This window comes from Nycticebus coucang, chromosome 3 (assembly GCF_027406575.1).
Source record: "Nycticebus coucang isolate mNycCou1 chromosome 3, mNycCou1.pri, whole genome shotgun sequence".
Taxonomy (NCBI): domain Eukaryota; kingdom Metazoa; phylum Chordata; class Mammalia; order Primates; family Lorisidae; genus Nycticebus; species Nycticebus coucang.
In genome coordinates, this window is record NC_069782.1 from 132,721,222 (window position 1) to 132,737,323 (window position 16,102).

Genomic DNA, 16,102 nt, shown 5'->3' on the forward strand with positions numbered 1-16,102 from the left:
CATTTTGTGCCAAGTGCTTTTATATACAACAACCCTTTGAGGGAGGGGATATTATCCTCCTTGCATGGACAAGGAAACTGAGGCACAGAAAAGGAAGCAAACTGGTCAAAGACATGGTTTCTAATGGTAGAGATAGCGTCTGACCTAGTTCTGTCCCACTCTCACTGTTCTCACTCTGGGCAACACCCCTGCACTCTCATTCCCACTGGGGACAGAGCCTCTCAGCATGTCAAAGCCCCCTCAGAGGGCGGGTCTCAGACAAGTGGAGAGACCTTACCTTCTGTTTCTAACTTCTCAAGCCCTGAGGATAGTCCGATTTGCCCCTGAGTCCTGGATGTGAGGGGGATTAGTGTGGTTGCCCAGGATCCCTCCATGCGAGCCCTTTTGTATGTGATGCTAAATAAACATGCAGTCCCCCTGGATAATTGTTGAGTGACCACAGTGACTGTACTCCCTGGTTTCTTTCACTTAGACCTAGCTTCTGGCATCTTGTCAGAAATTGACATCACCTGTCAATGCAGGTGTGTCACACAAGTTAGGTTGTGTGTCATGTTCTTATGACCCATGTTGGCCCACTCAGCTGATCTCATGAGACTCTGGCCAAAATCAGAGAGTTCCTACTTCATAAGAGGGCTGTACCTCCTGCTCCCTGATCCCTGAGCACAAGGGAAGATAGATCCTAGAAAGTCACAGAAAAGAGTGGACCCTGGGGCAGGATGTCTATAAAACCTGAGAGGAGATAGTGAACCAGGGGGTGAGACCCCGCCAGCTCTAGAAAGAGGCCTGGGAGGTGTGAGCCCCGCGTCCTGCACCTCTAAGTCAGTTCTGAATCCTTCTGAGAAACACTGCTTATGGCTCCAGTGCCCTGGGCTGTCCAGTGTGGTGTCACAGCTGGAGCAGTGGAGTCCCCTTCCAGTTCCAAATTTCCTGCCTTTAACAGGCGGGTGAGGACCTGGGCATGGTTACTTACTGGTCTGGGGCCCAAGGGCTGTGGCTCACACTTTGCTGAAGTAAATGGCCACCTCCTTGCGTGGGGGCCGGGGCCCCTCCCCTGCCCAGCCATTGTCCAGCAATGGCTCCTCCTGGTCCAGCTGCAGGGGTGGTTTGCATTTGTGCCAGCTGGTGAGCAGCCTGTTCATGGCGCCCCGATCAGTGATGCCCCGCAGCTTCTCCCTCTCTTCCTCTGCACCGTTGAGGGGGCTTGTGGTCGCCGAGGCAGCAGGAGCCACAGCCAGTGCCCCATGGGCATGACCCAGCTCCAGGTCATGGTTCATGGCCTCAAAGAACTGCTGGATGCAGACCTTGGCGAAGGCCTTGGCGTGCTCTGTGCATGTTTCATCGAAGAGCTTGCGCTCAATGTCAATGTAGTGGGACCAGTACTTGCTCTTTAGGAAGGCAGCCTGCGTGAAGCAGGGCCTCACCGAGCGCACCAGGAATGCCAGCAGAGTGGTCAGCAGCACGAAGGACCAGCCCAGCGCCTATGGGGAGAGAGACAGAGTCAGTGGACACAGCCTCCTGCCTCTAAGCCTATCCAGGCCCCAAAGCACTCTCCATGCCAGGACCTCTGGGGCAAAGAGCAGAGACTGGGCAAGTGCCTTTGCCTCTTATCCTCCATTTCCTCATCTGTAAAATGGGCTTAGAGACACCACCTTATAGAAGTAAGATTCTGGAAAAGCACCCAGTGAGTTTGCTGGGCACCTGATGCACAGGGGCTAACTGGGCAGACCCTGGAGTTAGGCTGCTTGGATTTCAATTCTATCTCCTCTTACTAGTTGACCAGGAGCAAACCTGACTTCTCTGTGCCTCAGTTTCCCCACCTATAAAATGGGACCCTATTTCTTAGGGTTGCTGCCTGGCACATAGAGCTCGGTAACCACCAGCCATTGCTACCATGCCCTCTAGAGGCCCTCTATACCTCTTCCTTCGGAAAGCCTTCCTCAGCCTGCCCAGGCCATAGTGGCCCTTCCACCCCTGAATCCTGTATCTCTCCTTTGGCTCCTGATGTTGTCACTGGCATCAAGTTCTGGTTCTGCTCTGTCACAAACTTGCTGTGAGGTGGGGGAGGGCAGGAGGCTCCCCCAACCTGTGCTCCAGGGTCCAGCCTCCAGCTGCATGGGCAGATCAAGATGGGAGATGAGGGGCAGGCAGGTCATGGCAGAGCAGATTCAGAGTGAGGAGCTGCAGAGCCTGTGAGCAGGCTGGAGGCACCTGTGCTGCCTGAGGGGCAAATGCAGGCCTGGTGGGACTAGATCTTCTAATGTTTCCAGCAAAACTGGAAATCTGATTTCTTTTTCTTTTTCTTCTTCTTTTTTTTTTTAAGAGACATAGTCTCACTTTGTTACCCTCAGTAGAGTGCCGTGGCGTCACACAGCTCACAGCAACCTCCAACTCCTGGACTTAGGCAATTCTCTTGCCTCAGTCTCCCAAGTAGCTGGAACTATAGGCACCCGCCACAATGCCCACTATTTTTTGTTGCAGTTTGGCCGGGGCCGGGTTTGAACCAGCCACCCTTGGTATTGGGCCTGCGCCCTACTCACTGAGCCATAGGTGCTGCCCTGGAAGTCTGATTTCTATGGGAAAATATCTGTTTAGATGATTCTAGGGTTGAATTTAGAATTCAACCTCTGGAGGCCACATGAAACATACTATAGGCCAGGCAGCCTGTGGCTGCTGGGGCCCTTCCAGTTTATAATGGAGGGCTCTCAGGTAGAGGGACAGGTGCAAGGGCCCAGAGGCCTGGGTGATGGATGAAGACCCATAGGAGAGGAGGTGCAGGTTTGGGAGGGACAGGAAGCTGAGTTCACTTTGTGAGATGCAGCAAGGCACCTGGGAGTGGAAGAGGCATCACAGGAGAGTCATCCCAGCTGGAGAGGTAGAGTCAAGGCTGTCTGGGCTTGCCAGGGTGGAGTGGGTAGCTTCTCTAGCCCTTGCAGGACAGGCCAGCCCCTACCCTATCCCTGACAGCACCTAGTCCACCAGCTGCAGGGACACACTGTCCCTACAGCCCTCTCTACCTTGCACTGGCTAGAGGGGAGACCTAAGGGGCTACAGCAGGTGAGGGCAGAGGGCAGAGGGCATGGGAGTGAGGCTGGGGAGGACCCACCTTAAGTCATTTCCCAGTAGTGCCTGTCCCTCACCCACGCACCCAACCCTCACTCCCATCCCTCAGCAGGGAGATGCCAGCTGGGGGTATTTGCCAGGGAAATGTACTCAAATGGCCCAGCCACCTACCAGCCTCACCACCACCAAGGCCTGGAAGAGGGAAAGATGCAAATTCCCCCCAGCTCACAAGCTCAGAGATCAGGATGGAGGATGTGGGGTCCACGCTGGAGACCTCAGGACAGGATGCTCTTGGGAAGCCTCCAGACAAGAAAGGGCTACAGCACTTTCCCCAGAGGCCCTGCCTTTAGTCTGCATGGGGAAGATGTGCCCTGGCCCGTCCCTTGGGGCTGTGTGTGTGTGTGTGTGTGTGGAAACCCGATCTTGAGAAGTGGGGATCTGGGGCCCTCCCGAGGGACCCTGACCTGTGGAGGACACTCAGCCTGAGGCCATACAGGCCTCTCACCTGGGAGATGCAGCGCAGGTAGCGCACGGCCACCTCTCGAGCCAGCAGCCAATCGCCATCATAGATTTCAGGGCAGGGCACCCGGGCCAGCAGGCGGGCAAGCTCAGGGGCGGGCAGGCCAGGCACCAGGCTGCCGTTGCCCAGCGCAGCCACGGGCACAGCGGTGCAGAAGGCACAGAGGAAGCACTTGCCGTCGAGCAGCGTGACAGCCACCCAGACGACAGGTGCAATGAGGGCACGCTGGGCCATAGAGCAGAACATGTAGCGCAGCACGGCCGGGTCCTTGGCCCGGCGCCCCGGCGGCCGCTTCCACTCTTCAGCCAGCATGGACACATTGTTGTTCATGACCAGGCCAAGCAGAAAGAGCACCAGCGGTGGCGCCAGCAGGATGCCGGCGCTGTAGGCCGTGTTGTAGCCAGGCAGGCAGGGGCAGTTAAAGTCAAAGGCTGAGTACATCTGGGCGCTGGCCAGTGCCATGATGCCGCAGATGCCGTTCATGAAGGACTCCTGGTTGGACTGCAGGAACTGGAAGATCATCCGGAACTTGTCCATTATGCCCCCCACAGCGCCTGGTGGCCTCTTCCCACCTTACTGCTGCCTCAGAGTTAGCCCTGGCGGCCCACCCTGCCCACGCCTTGCCCACATCATGACTCGGCCCTCCTGGCTGGGACCGGCAGAGCATAAGACAGTGGCTGAGGTCACTGAGGCTTTGAGGAAGCTTCTAGTCAGGTGCTGGCTTAGAGGGTGCAGCTTGGCCAATCCTGTGGGTGCAGCCAGGGTTGTGTCCCTCCCTTCTCCTCCCGGGCTTCTCTCTCTGCATAGCCGCCTTTGCCTCTGGTGCTAGGAAACCATAAGGGCCACACCTAACGGGGACCAGCTCTCTGTGAGTGTGAGAGGGAGAGAGAGAGGGGAAGATAGGCTGGGAAGGGCTGGAGTTCGGAGAGTTCAGCCTGAGCTTTCGGACCTTGTTCTCTGGGCTGCTAGGGAGCATGTCACCCCACCCTCCTTCTCTTCCCAGAGGGTCTTTCCTCCATGCTACTTCAGGATTCCAGAGGACTCCTGCATCATTCAGATAATGACAGTACAAAGCTGTGGTGACACCGGTGATGGTGATGCTGGGGATATTGGTCATGGTGGAGATGGTGCGAATGCAGACATGGCATTGAATGAAATGCCCTGCTTTGGAGTCAGAGGACTTGGATTTGATTAGTTGCCTGTGCAGGAGCTGTAGCTTGCCAGTACAATGCAGGTACCCTGCGTCACCTGCCTGTGTCTCTGTGGGTGTGTCTATGTGCTTGTGGGCTGAGGATGGCAAACCCTTTCCTGGTTCTTTTTTTTTTAATTTTTTTTGTAGAGACAGAGTTTCACTTTACTGCCCTCGGTAGAGTGCCATGACGTTACACGGCTCACAGCAACCTCCAGCTTTTGGGTTTACGCTATTCTCTTATCTCAGCCTCCGGGCAGCTGGGACTACAGGTGCCCGCCACAACGCCCGGCTGTTTTTTGGTTGCAGTTTGGCCGAGGCCGGGTTTGAACCCGCCACCCTCAGCATATGGGGCCAGCGCCCTACTCACTGAGCCACAGGCACCACCACCCTTTCCTGGTTCTACCTCCTACGTCTACTCCCCTTGATCAAAACATAAGGGATGGGGTTGGGGTTTTGTGCCTGGAGCTTGAGCTTTCAGAGCATCAGGAACCAGGGTAAGACCCCCTCCCCTGACACATCAAAGGGGAGGGCCATAAAGGGTTCCCTTAGATAGCCACAGCTCTCCCAGAAGAGCAGTTCAGGTCCAGCTCTAGCCAGGTGGCTCCTGTCTGGAGCAAGAAGGCTGGGAATGGGGCTGGGGCTGGGGCTGAGACAGAGCCCTGACAGGCCATCTCCATGGGGCTTCTCCTTGTGGGCCCTTGTGTGAGCTCACTGTGGCTTTGGGCCTCTCCATCTGTGTACCCGTGTGCACGTGTACCCACTCCAGTGGTCTTTGTGTCCCTCGTATGACCAATAAGAACTGGCATTGACCAGGACTTACTCTGTATGGAACCTGGGGCCAGGTGCTTCACATGCTTCTCCTCCTGTGACCCTCCTACAATCCTGTGGGGTGGGTACTATTGTTCCCATTTCATGGAGGTGGAGACTGAGGCTCAGAGACATTACATCATTAGCTGAATTTTACCCAGCTAGTAGGTGGAAGAGCGGGATTGGATCCCAGGCTGATCCTCTCACGGGGCAGGAAGAAGCAGAGTTGAGAAGTTTTTTTGGCTTTTCCTTTCCTATTAAATCAGGTTCTCCTATTCTCCTAGTCCAGGTGGAAACTCTAATGTGGCATAAAAAATAGGATACAGGTGGGAAGGATATGTCTTCCCTCAGCCACCAGGCTTGGCTTAGGACTCTTGGAACCCCTGAACTCCCCTGTCCTCCTGCAATACAATTGTCCCTCTCTGCCCACCAAATTCACATCCAGCCCCTGCCTGTTCATGGAGGATCCTTGTCAAGGGCTCCCCAGGGGGGACACTCATAGGTGGACAGCAGGATGAGGGAGACCCAGCAAAAGAGGCAACTGTCCTTGGATGTCTACTGCAGCAACATGTGCCTGTCTGACAAGGAATCCAAGCTGCTACAGGGCCTGGCACACAGCCTGGTGTGGTGGGTGGGGCTGAGGTGGGCCTGAGCTGGTGCAGGAACCAGGAGGGATGGCCCAGGGGGCCGTACCTGTTGAACACAGCTTCCTGTTTGTAGATGATGTGCCTTTTAGTGCTGCCCATGCTGGCTGCAGGGTGCCTGCTCTAACCTCATATACGCCCTCTGCAAATTCTAACTGCAGTGTTATTTTAAAATACTTGATATAGTACAGTTTGATTGGATTCTCAATTCATTATTCTCAGTATCAGGAGTTATGGTTATAGTTGTCACTGAGAGTAAAGGAGTGTTAAAGTCTTTAAATACCATTTGAATTGTGGTAAATTTGTGAATGGATGTAAAACTAGTTTTAAATTTATCGCCTTCTTGACCAAATTTTTAGGGGGTGATGTTTATCAAAAATTTGAAGTAGGGAGGGAGGGTAATTGGTGGGGCCACACCTACGGTGCATCCTAGAATGGGTACAGGTGAAACTTACTAAATACAGAATACAAATGTCTTCATACAATAACTAAGAAAATGCCATGAAGGCGATATTAAACAGTTTGATGAAAATATTTCAGATTGTATATGAAACCAGCACATTGTACCTCTTGATTGCACTAATGTACACAGCTATGATTTAATAAAAAAAAAAAAATTTGAGGGCGGCGCCTGTGGCTCAGTGAGTAGGGCCCCGGCCCCATATGCCGAGGGTGGCGGGTTCAAACTCAGCCCCGGCCAAACTGCAACAAAAAAATAGCCGGGCGTTGTGGTGGGCGCCTGTAGTCCCAGCTACTCGGGAGGCTGAGGCAAGAGAATCGCTTTAGCCCAGGAGTTGGAGGTTGCTGTGAGCCGTGTGACGCCACGGCACTCTACCGAGGGCAGTAAAGTGAGACTCTGTCTCTACAAACAAACAAATAAAAAAAAAATTGAAGTAGGGCGGCACCTGTGGCTCAGTACGTAGGGTGCCGGCCCCTTATACTGAGGGTGGTGGGTTCAAACCCGGCCCCAGCCAAACTGCAACAAAAAAATAGCCAGGCATTGCGGCAGGCACCTGTAGTCCCAACTAGTCAGGAGGCTGAGGCAAGAGAATCACCTAAGCCCAAGAGCTGAAGGATGCTGTGAGCTGTGACGCCACAGCACTCTATCGAGGGTGACAAAGTAACACTCTGTCTCAAAAAAAAAAAATTGAAGTGATCATCATTAGACTCTTAAATAGGATGTGTCTGTGGTCATTTCATGCAAAAATATCTGATCTGATATTTAAAATGTGCTGGCAGGGCGTGGTGGCTCACGCCTGTAATCCTAGCACTCTCACAGACCTAGGTGAGAGGATCCCTTTCAGTCAGGAGTTTGAGACCCAAGAGCAAGAACAAGACCTCATGTCTACTTAAAATAGAAGAAACTAGTTGGGCACTGTGGCGGGCACCTGTAGTTCCAGCTACTCAGGAGGCTGAGGCAAGAGACTCACTTAAGCCTAAGAGTTTGAAGTTGTTATGACACTCTAACCAGGGGACAGAATGAGACTTTGTCTCAAGAAAAAAAAAAAATGTGCTTATTAAAGCAAGCTCGTTTCTCATTTTGAATTGAGGAGTTTTGTTTTTTTTTAAGAGACGCAGTCTTGCTCTGTTGCCCACCCTAGAGTGTGGTAGCAAGATCATAGCTCACTGCAGCCTTGAACGTCTGGGCTCAAGAGATCCTTAGCTTCAGGCTTTCAAGTAGCTGGGACTATAGGCATGCACCACCACGCCCGGTTAGGGCATTTGAATATTTTATACAAATCTTTCCTAATACCTTGGCATTTTGTTTTTCATATTATAATTATATAATTTTTATATATAAATTTTAAAAAGTAATATTTTTTTTGAGACAGAGCCTCAAGCTGTTACCCTGGGCAGAGTGCTGTGGCATCACAGCTCACAGCAACCTCCAACTCCTGGGCTTAAGCAATTCTCTTGCTTCAGCCTCCCAAGTAGCTGGGACTATAGGCACCTGCAACAGCGCCTGGCTATTATTTGGTTGTAGTTGTCATTGTTGTTTGGCAGGCCCAGGCTGGGTTTGAACCTGCCAGCCCTGGTGTATGTGGCTGGCGCCTTAGCCGATTGAGCTACAGGCGCCAAGCCCCCAAAAAAGTAATTACCTTTTTTTTTTTCAGTTTTTGGCCAGGGCTGGGTTTGAACCCACCACCTTCGGTGTATGGGGCCAGAGTCCCACTCCTTTGAGCCACAGGCATCACCAAAAGTAATTTTTTTTTAATCAGGTGTCATACGGACATCTCCAAATTCCCTCAGTTTGCCCAGTGTCATGGGCCAATGTTAACGCTGTCTGTGTGGACTGGATGTGAACAATGTGAGGAACCTCTCTGCGGAATGGAGGTGGGGCAGGGCCCAAAGGGTGGGCATGGGTGAGGCCGGGGTGGTCTCCTGAGCACAGGCGAGGCCAGAAAGTGGCCTGGGTGTCTCCTGTCTCATGTCAGTGACACAGGAGACACCCAGGCTGCCCGGACAGCTATGAACTGAACGATTGTGTCCTCTAAATTCATATGTTGAAATCCTCACTCCCAAGGTGATGGCATTAGGAGGTGGGGCCTTTAGGAAGTGATTAAGTCATGAGCATGGAGCCCCCATGAAAAGAATTACTGCCTTTATAAAAGGGACACACAGAGAGTTCTCTCACCCTCTTTCTGCCGTGGGAGGATGTCTCCTGGAAGAAGGCCCTCGCCAGCACCTGACCCTGATGGCGTGCTGGTCTCAGACTTCTAGCCTCCAGAGCTATGAGAAATAACTTTCTGTTCTTTAAGTCACCAGGTCTCCAGTATATTTTGTTACAGCAGCCAAAACCAAGACTTGGAGACTCGTTGGCTTCTGGCACCGTCCTTTACTCAAGCTGTCCTCTGCAATGTGATAGCCCCTCTCTGCCACCCAAAGTTACATCCAGCCCCTGCCTGTTCACTCATCGTTTCTTCCACTCAGCAAGCAAGCTTTTTTCTTAGTGAGAAGCCATATCACAGAGCGGCTAAGAGCAACCTAATTAGTGCCTGGGTTGAAGTATCATCCCTGCCACATACTAGCCAGGGACTTTGGGCAAGTGATTTACCCTCTGGGTGCCTCAGCCTTCTGATCTGTGAAAGGGGAGAATAACAGAGTACCTCTCAGCTGGTTGTGAGAATTCAGTGAGCGGATGCAGGTGAAGACTTTGGCGCAGGGCCAGGCACACAGTGAACTCTCAGGAAATGAAACATTGTGACTGATAATTCTCATCTCTACACCTGGGCTTTAGTGGTGGGTTTTGAAAATCCCTGTTGGTTTTCTATTGCTGCTGTAGCAAACTACCACAAACATAGTGGCTTAAAACCACACAGATTTATTGTCTTGTTCTAGAGGTCAGGAATCTAAAATGGGTTTCAATGGACTAAAATCAAGGGGTTAGAAGGCTGTTCCTTTCTTTTTTTTTTTTTTGTAGAGACAGAGTTTCACCCCATGGCCCTCGGCAGAGTGCCGTGGCCTCACACAGCTCACAGCAACCTCCAACTCCTGGGCTTAGGCGACTCTCTTGCCTCAGCCTCCCGAGTAGCTGGGACTACAGGCGCCCGCCACAACGCCCGGCTATTCTTTTGTTGCAGTCTGGCTGGGGTCGGGTTCGAACCCGCCACCCTCCATATATGGGGCTGGCGCCTTACTGACTGAGCCACAGGCGCCACCCAAAACTGTTCCTTCTGCAAACTCCAGGGAAGAATCCACTTCCTTGCTTTCTCTAGCGTCTAGAAGACACCCATGTTCCCTGGTTGGGGACCTCATCACTCCAGCCTATGCTTCCAGGTGTCACCTTCTCTAAATCTGACTGTCCTGCTCCCTTTTATAAGGACATATCGGTACCCCACTATAATCCAGGTAGATCCTTGACTTGATCTCATCTGAAAGTCCCTTTTGGCGCAGAAAGTAACACATTTACATGTTCTGGAGAATCCGCGGGAGACCCCTGGGAGGCCCGTTTTTCTGCTTCCTTATACAGTTAAGGGTTTTCAGTGGTGCATTTAGCAGTAGTTGTGTCTTCTCTGCCTCTCCCCTAGCACTCCTAGCTTATGACTAAACGTAAATGAAAAGCAGGGTGTCACATAGTTTTTGAGTGTGGGGGCAAACTTGCTCACAGCCATGGCCTGGGGAGTGTTGTCCTGGCACCCATGCCAATGCTGCTGAGTCCCCTCTGGCTTGGAGGAGTTAGGGGTGTCATGAAAAGCAGCATGCAAAGGGGGCCCCTGGGGAGAGAGGGGACCGTACCTTTAGGAAAATGCCCTATTTGCGTAGGACAGCATTAGTGTGTGGTGCTCAAGTGTGCACTGCCCTCAACCAGCCACGCAGGAGCATCGAGAGAACAGGGCAGTGGAGGAGGCAGGAGCCATAGTGAGCCATGCAGCTCAAGCGCTGCCAGGCTGTGTCCTTAGAGGCGTGAGGTCTTTGCCTAGGAAGGTTGAAGTACTCCTCTCTTCTGCACTGGCCAAGCCATACTGGGGATAGCACGTTGTGGCAAAAGGGTGGTACTCACAAAATAGCCATGCTTCCTTACACTTTTTAGCTTCTGCTCTGCGAGGGTGGGGCCATGTGCCTGAGTTCTGGCACAGTACCCCTCCTATGCCCCTTTTCCCTGCTCTGCCCTGTGAGGTGGGCCCAGGAAGCCAGGAGCCAGGAGGCCTCTGTGCTCTGCCTGTTCTCCTTGAACCTCACCTCCACCTTCTAACTAGAAACCCTGGTGTTTTTTCAGGCATTGGGATTACATTTGGCCCAAGGCAACCTGGGGGCTCCCAATTGGTGCCCCAACCAGGGGACGGTGGAGGCTGGTGAGGAAGCACTCTCTCCTTCCTGGGTTGCTATTACTTGGGGGTGCTCTAGCTGTGCTCCCTGGGGGAACCAGGCTCTGGCTGCTGCAATGGTAACTAACTATCTTCTCTGCTTTTGGTGGTTTTTCCTCCCCCTCTGTCACATCTCCTGTTCCTTGAAGGGTGGTGCCCTAGGCAAGCTCCTTACTAAGCTACTTGTACTCATCTACTTGTCTCAGGACCTGCTTCTGCTGAACACTGTGTGCCTTAGTGGTGGCATTGCAGATGGGGGTGCCTGTCAGCTGGGTCCCTAAGTGATTATGTGGGGCAGAGCCTCCTCCTGTTCACCTACTTCAGATTTTGCTTGAGTGAGAAATACATTCTTGTTGTGTTAAGCTACTGACTGAGATTTTGGTTTTATTTTTACATTCCCAGTCTACCTGACTAATACAGTGTCTATGTGTTACATTTTAAGCAGGACACCAGGGCCCATTCTACCTCCTACACATTGCAAATCTACCACTTTCCTCCATCTCCACCCGCATCTGAGACCTCATCTCTTGCCTGGGTTCCATGGTTCACACAGGCTCCAGTCTGAGGCCAGCCAGATCTTTAGACATCTGATTAAACTTAATGCCCTTCAAAGGCTGAAGTCCCAAGTCCTTCACAGGACTTCATATGACCCTGTAAGAGCTGGTAGTGGACCACTTCTCCTGCTGTCCACTCTAAGTGAACCCTTAGATCCTCAGATATGACAACCCCTTCCCATCTCAAGACCTCTGCAGGGGCTCAGCACATTCCTGAAACACTTTTTACCTTGTTCTTCAACTGGAGAAATTCCTGTTGATCCTTAAGGTCTCAGTTTAATGATCCTGTTGGGCCTCAGAAAACAGTATCCCCAAATGAAGGCCTTAGAAGCAGCCCCAGAAGCAAAAGATTCCCTCTGACCTTCTCTGGCCCTCCTGTCTCTGGTTCTCATTCTCCCCTGAGCCTGGCCCTGGAAACTAGAACCCTTCATCCCCAGGCTGGGTCATAGAAACAAAACTCCTTTTCCCCAAAGCTAGCTATAAAACCTAAAAATATTACTTTAGTGCCCCTCTTTTGTATAAAAACTGGCAATAAAAAAATTATCTGGGCCAGGCCTGGTGGCTCATGCCTATAATTTTAGCACTTTGGGAGGCCCAAGGCAGGAACCCAGGAGTTCGAGACCAGCCTGAGCAAGAGGAAGACCCTGTCTCTACTAAAAAAAATAGATAAATTACCCAGGTATTGCGGTGCATCCCTGTACTCTCAGCTACTAGGGAGGCTGAGGCAAGAAGATTGCTAGAGCCCAAGAATTTGAGGTTGCTGTGAGCTATGATACCATGGCACTCTACCCAGGGTGACAGAGTGAGACTCTGTTTCAACAAAAGAAAAAAAAGAAAAGAAATTATCTGACCTGCTTTGATTAAACGTCTTGTCCTAAGACCCCCATTCCACAGAGTGTCCTGCCCCTACCTGGGAGGAATGCTGCAGAGAGGTGCTGGACAGTTGCCAATAATCTTTCATCCCCGTAGCCCCCATCCTGGGTCTCTCAGGAGCATAGCCGTGTTGTTCGTCCCTCCTCGCTGGCCTGCCTCTGTGACTGCTCCTTTCTCTCCTTTGCTTCCTCCTCCTCCAAAACTCTAAGTCAGTCCTTCCTCTTCTCATTAAATCTCTCTTTTTCTTTTTAAGAGACCAAGTCTTACTATTTCACCCAGGCTAGAGTGCAGTAGCATCATCATAGCTGATAGCAATCTCAAACTCCTGAGCTCAAGTGACCCTCTTGCCTCGGCCTCGAAAATAGCTGGGACTGTAGGCATATGCCATCATGCCAGGCAATTTTCCTATTTTTTGTAGAGACAGGGTCTCCTTATGTTGCCCAGGTTGGTGGTCTTGAACCTGGCCTCAATTGATCCTCCTACATTGGCCTCTCTGAATACTGGGATTACAGGCATGAGACACTGTGCCCTGCCTATCCCCTCTTTCTTGATGGCCCTATTCATTCCTGCAGCTTCAGGCATCCCCTCAATGTAGGCAAATCTCAAATATCCCTCTTGCTGATCTTGCCACCAAGCACTTGCCTCTCACACCCAGCTGCCAACAGGATGAAGTTATTCCTGAGATAAACCCTTAAACCTCCTGCCATCTTCCCCTCCTCATTCAGACCCGACAGAGATGGAGGCTACAGCTGCCCATACTCCACAAGAGGGGGAACAGTCAAGACCTGCCCTTCTGGTACATTCCTGCCTTCCCCAACTGGCCACTGTGCCTCCCAGAAGAGGCTGCACATAGCACATATGGGGTCAGCAGGGCTGCAACTCAGACTTGACAGAGGCTTGTGTAATGAGCTTGGGCCCCAGGACAGCTGCTGTCCTGGTGTAGGGCAGTTGTGGGGGGAGCTTTAGGAGCCAGGTGGGAGCCTCCTGCCTATGTTCCTCACCCCCAGGGGAGGCGGCATGTACTGCTCCAGCCATCTCACTCTTGCAGGGATGTGAACAAACAGCGGCAGTGTGGGTGGATGGTGGCAGAGAGGTTTGGAGGTTTGAATTCACATGGTCTGAGGACTGAAGAGGAAGAAAGATGCATTTGAAGGCTGTCAAGAACAGAGGATCCGGAGAATGTGTTCTTGGGTACAGTTCAGAGAGCATGGCTTAGTGGGACTCCCAACCCTCTGGCCAGGGTCTTTTACTTTTCCCAGGCTGGACTGTGCCCCCTCCACTTGGTTGTTCACTTGTGTCCCTATCTCCCCTTTAGACTTCACTGGGATAGGACTATGTCTGTCTTGCTCTCAGGCTACTCCAAGCATTTGGTAACTATCCACTGAATGAGTGAATGGAATATGAGCTGGCCTTTGCCCAATTCTGCAGCCTCGTTCTTGCCATTTGTTCCTTTGAGGTGTTCTGCACCCTCCCTCCATCTCTCGCCCTCTCCATTGTTCAAGACCCATTCAAATGGCACCTCCACCATGAAGCCTTCCCTGATTCTCCAATGTGGAGTCTCATTCTTCCTGCCCTGTGGCACATGGCTTGCTCCTATGTATCATTTATACCTTTTGTTTGTATTATCATTATTTCTGTACCCTCTCTGTCCCCCTAATAGTCAGCCAGCTCCTGGAGGGCAGGGCCAGGCCATCTTTGTATTCTCCCATCCCTGTATCCTGGCATGGTACTTTTCATGAGGTTGGTCCTCTGTAAGTGCTCAGTATTAGAAAGTAAGTTTGCAGTTTGTGACTTTTTACTGATCAAGATGCTGGTTTTTTGGAGCCCAATGCTGTATTCCTGAGCCTCCTTCCTCAGGTTGGGAACTCATCTGTGCAGTGTGGGCCATCCCTAAGGTCTCCCTCTCTCTTCTCTACCCTATCAATGCTAATTGCTTTGCCTAAATTGTGCCCCACCCCAGCACCACTGCAGACATTTGCATGGTCTGACCACAGCCAATATGTGGGGGGAGGTTGAGCTGCAGGGTTTTTCTGGTCTCACAAGGTCCCTTGGCAAGAGCCCAGGAGTGCAGAGATAGCCTGATGGAGGGGCCTGGGTCCCAGGCTGTGGGTGGGGATGTCCAGGGGCCCCTGCACTGCTGAAGAAGTAGAAAAACACAGGGTGAACCTGGGTTGGCTCTCTGTGGCCACCATCTATGCTGATGGAGGCGATAGCAGGGAGTGAGCGTGTTTGTGTATATGTGTATGCATGTGTCTGGGAGTTGAGTGAGTCATTAGGGAGGGGCTGAGGCCCAGCAAAGGCTGATCTTCCCCAAGCCCTTCCTGTGTGGGTGCCAGAGACTGAGTGGCGGCTTTTTTCCAGCAGATCTAACACTGGTGTTAGTTTCAGGGGGTTTTGTTGCCAGCGTAGACCCCACACTCATGCTTGGCCCTGAGGAAATCCTTACCAGTGTGACAACCTCTTGCTAAGGGAAGCAAACAGATGCTCCTGGAATTGTTTGGGGGATGGGCAGTCTTAGGAAGGGAGCCCGCAGGACTCTGGGCTCAGGCTGTGGGCAGTTTGGGTCCTGCAGGCTGGGAACACAGGCTGGTGGTAAGCAAGAAGGGGAAGGAGGCAGCACCTGCCTCCAGGAAGGCATAGGCTGGCCAAGGAAGGAGTTGCATCTGGAAGAAGGCAGGTCCAGGCAGGGCTAGAATCAGAACCGGTGGGACTTGGAAAGGTGGGAGCTGAGAGGGTCAGCCTCTTGACAGTTTAACAAAGAAAAGTCCCCCAGCAGCCAGCACCTAGTGCTTTCAGGAGGAACTCAACCAGCAGAGCTTGCAAGAATTTACTATAGGAACCTTGGTAGACACAGCAGGAAACCCAAGGGTATTAAAAACAAATACAGGGTGGCGCCTGTGGCTCAGTGAGTAGAGCGCCAGCCCCATATACCGAGGGTTGTGGGTTCAAACCCAGCCCCGGCCGAACTGCAACAAAAAAATAACTGGGCGTTGTGGTGGGCGCCTGTAGTCCCAGCTGCTCGGGAGGCTGAGCAGGAGAATTGCGGAAGCCCAAGAGCTGGAGGTTGCTGTGAGTCCTGTGATGTCATGGCACTCTACCAAGGGCGGTAAAGTGAGACTCTGTCTCTACAAAAAAAAAAAAAAACACAAAAAAACAAATACATAGGCTGGGCAGGCTGGCTCACGCCTATAATCCTAGCACTCTGGAAGGCCGAGGGTGGCAGATTGCCTGAGTTCACAGGTTTGAGACCAGCCTGAGCCAGAGTGAAACCACATCTCTAAAAGCCGGGCGTTGTGGCAGGCGCCTGTTGTCTCAGCTACTTGGGAGGCTGTGACAAGAGAATCACTTGAGGCCAAGAGTTTGTGGTTGCTGTGAGCTATGATGCCAGAGCACTCTACCCAGGGTGACAAAGTGAGACTCTGTCTCAACAAACAAACAAACAAACAAAAACAAAAAACAAATACATAGAATGATCTAGCCGGTAGACACTTGTGGTTGCTCAGAGTGAGAGCCAGACCTCCTAGGATTTATTTATTTATTTATTTATTTATTTATATTATTATTATTTTTGAGACAGAGTCTCAAGCTGTCACCTTGGGTAGAGTGCCGCAGCATCAGCTCACAGCAACCTCAAACTCTTGGGTTTA

General features: G+C 51.9%; 1 protein-coding gene across 1 annotated transcript; it reads right to left on the minus strand.

Annotated features, from left to right (window-relative positions):
• Positions 1-995: 995 nt before the first annotated feature.
• Positions 996-4,117, minus strand: CALHM1 (calcium homeostasis modulator 1). Its single transcript, XM_053583151.1, has 2 exons — positions 3,566-4,117; positions 996-1,478 (listed from the first exon to the last, which is right to left on the minus strand). Exons 1-2 carry the CDS (start codon positions 4,115-4,117, stop codon positions 996-998), a joined length of 1,035 nt encoding a protein of 344 aa, XP_053439126.1.
• Positions 4,118-16,102: the final 11,985 nt, after the last annotated feature.

Bases quoted from the DNA above. Each gene is read 5' to 3' on its own strand.
- CALHM1 (XM_053583151.1), bottom strand. From the start codon at position 4,117: ATGGACAAGTTCCGGATGATCTTCCAGTTCCTGCAGTCCAACCAGGAG. The intron at 1,479-3,565 runs GTGAGAGGCCTG...CTCTCCCCATAG, and splicing joins ACCTGCGCTGCATCTCCCAG to GCGCTGGGCTGGTCCTTCGT.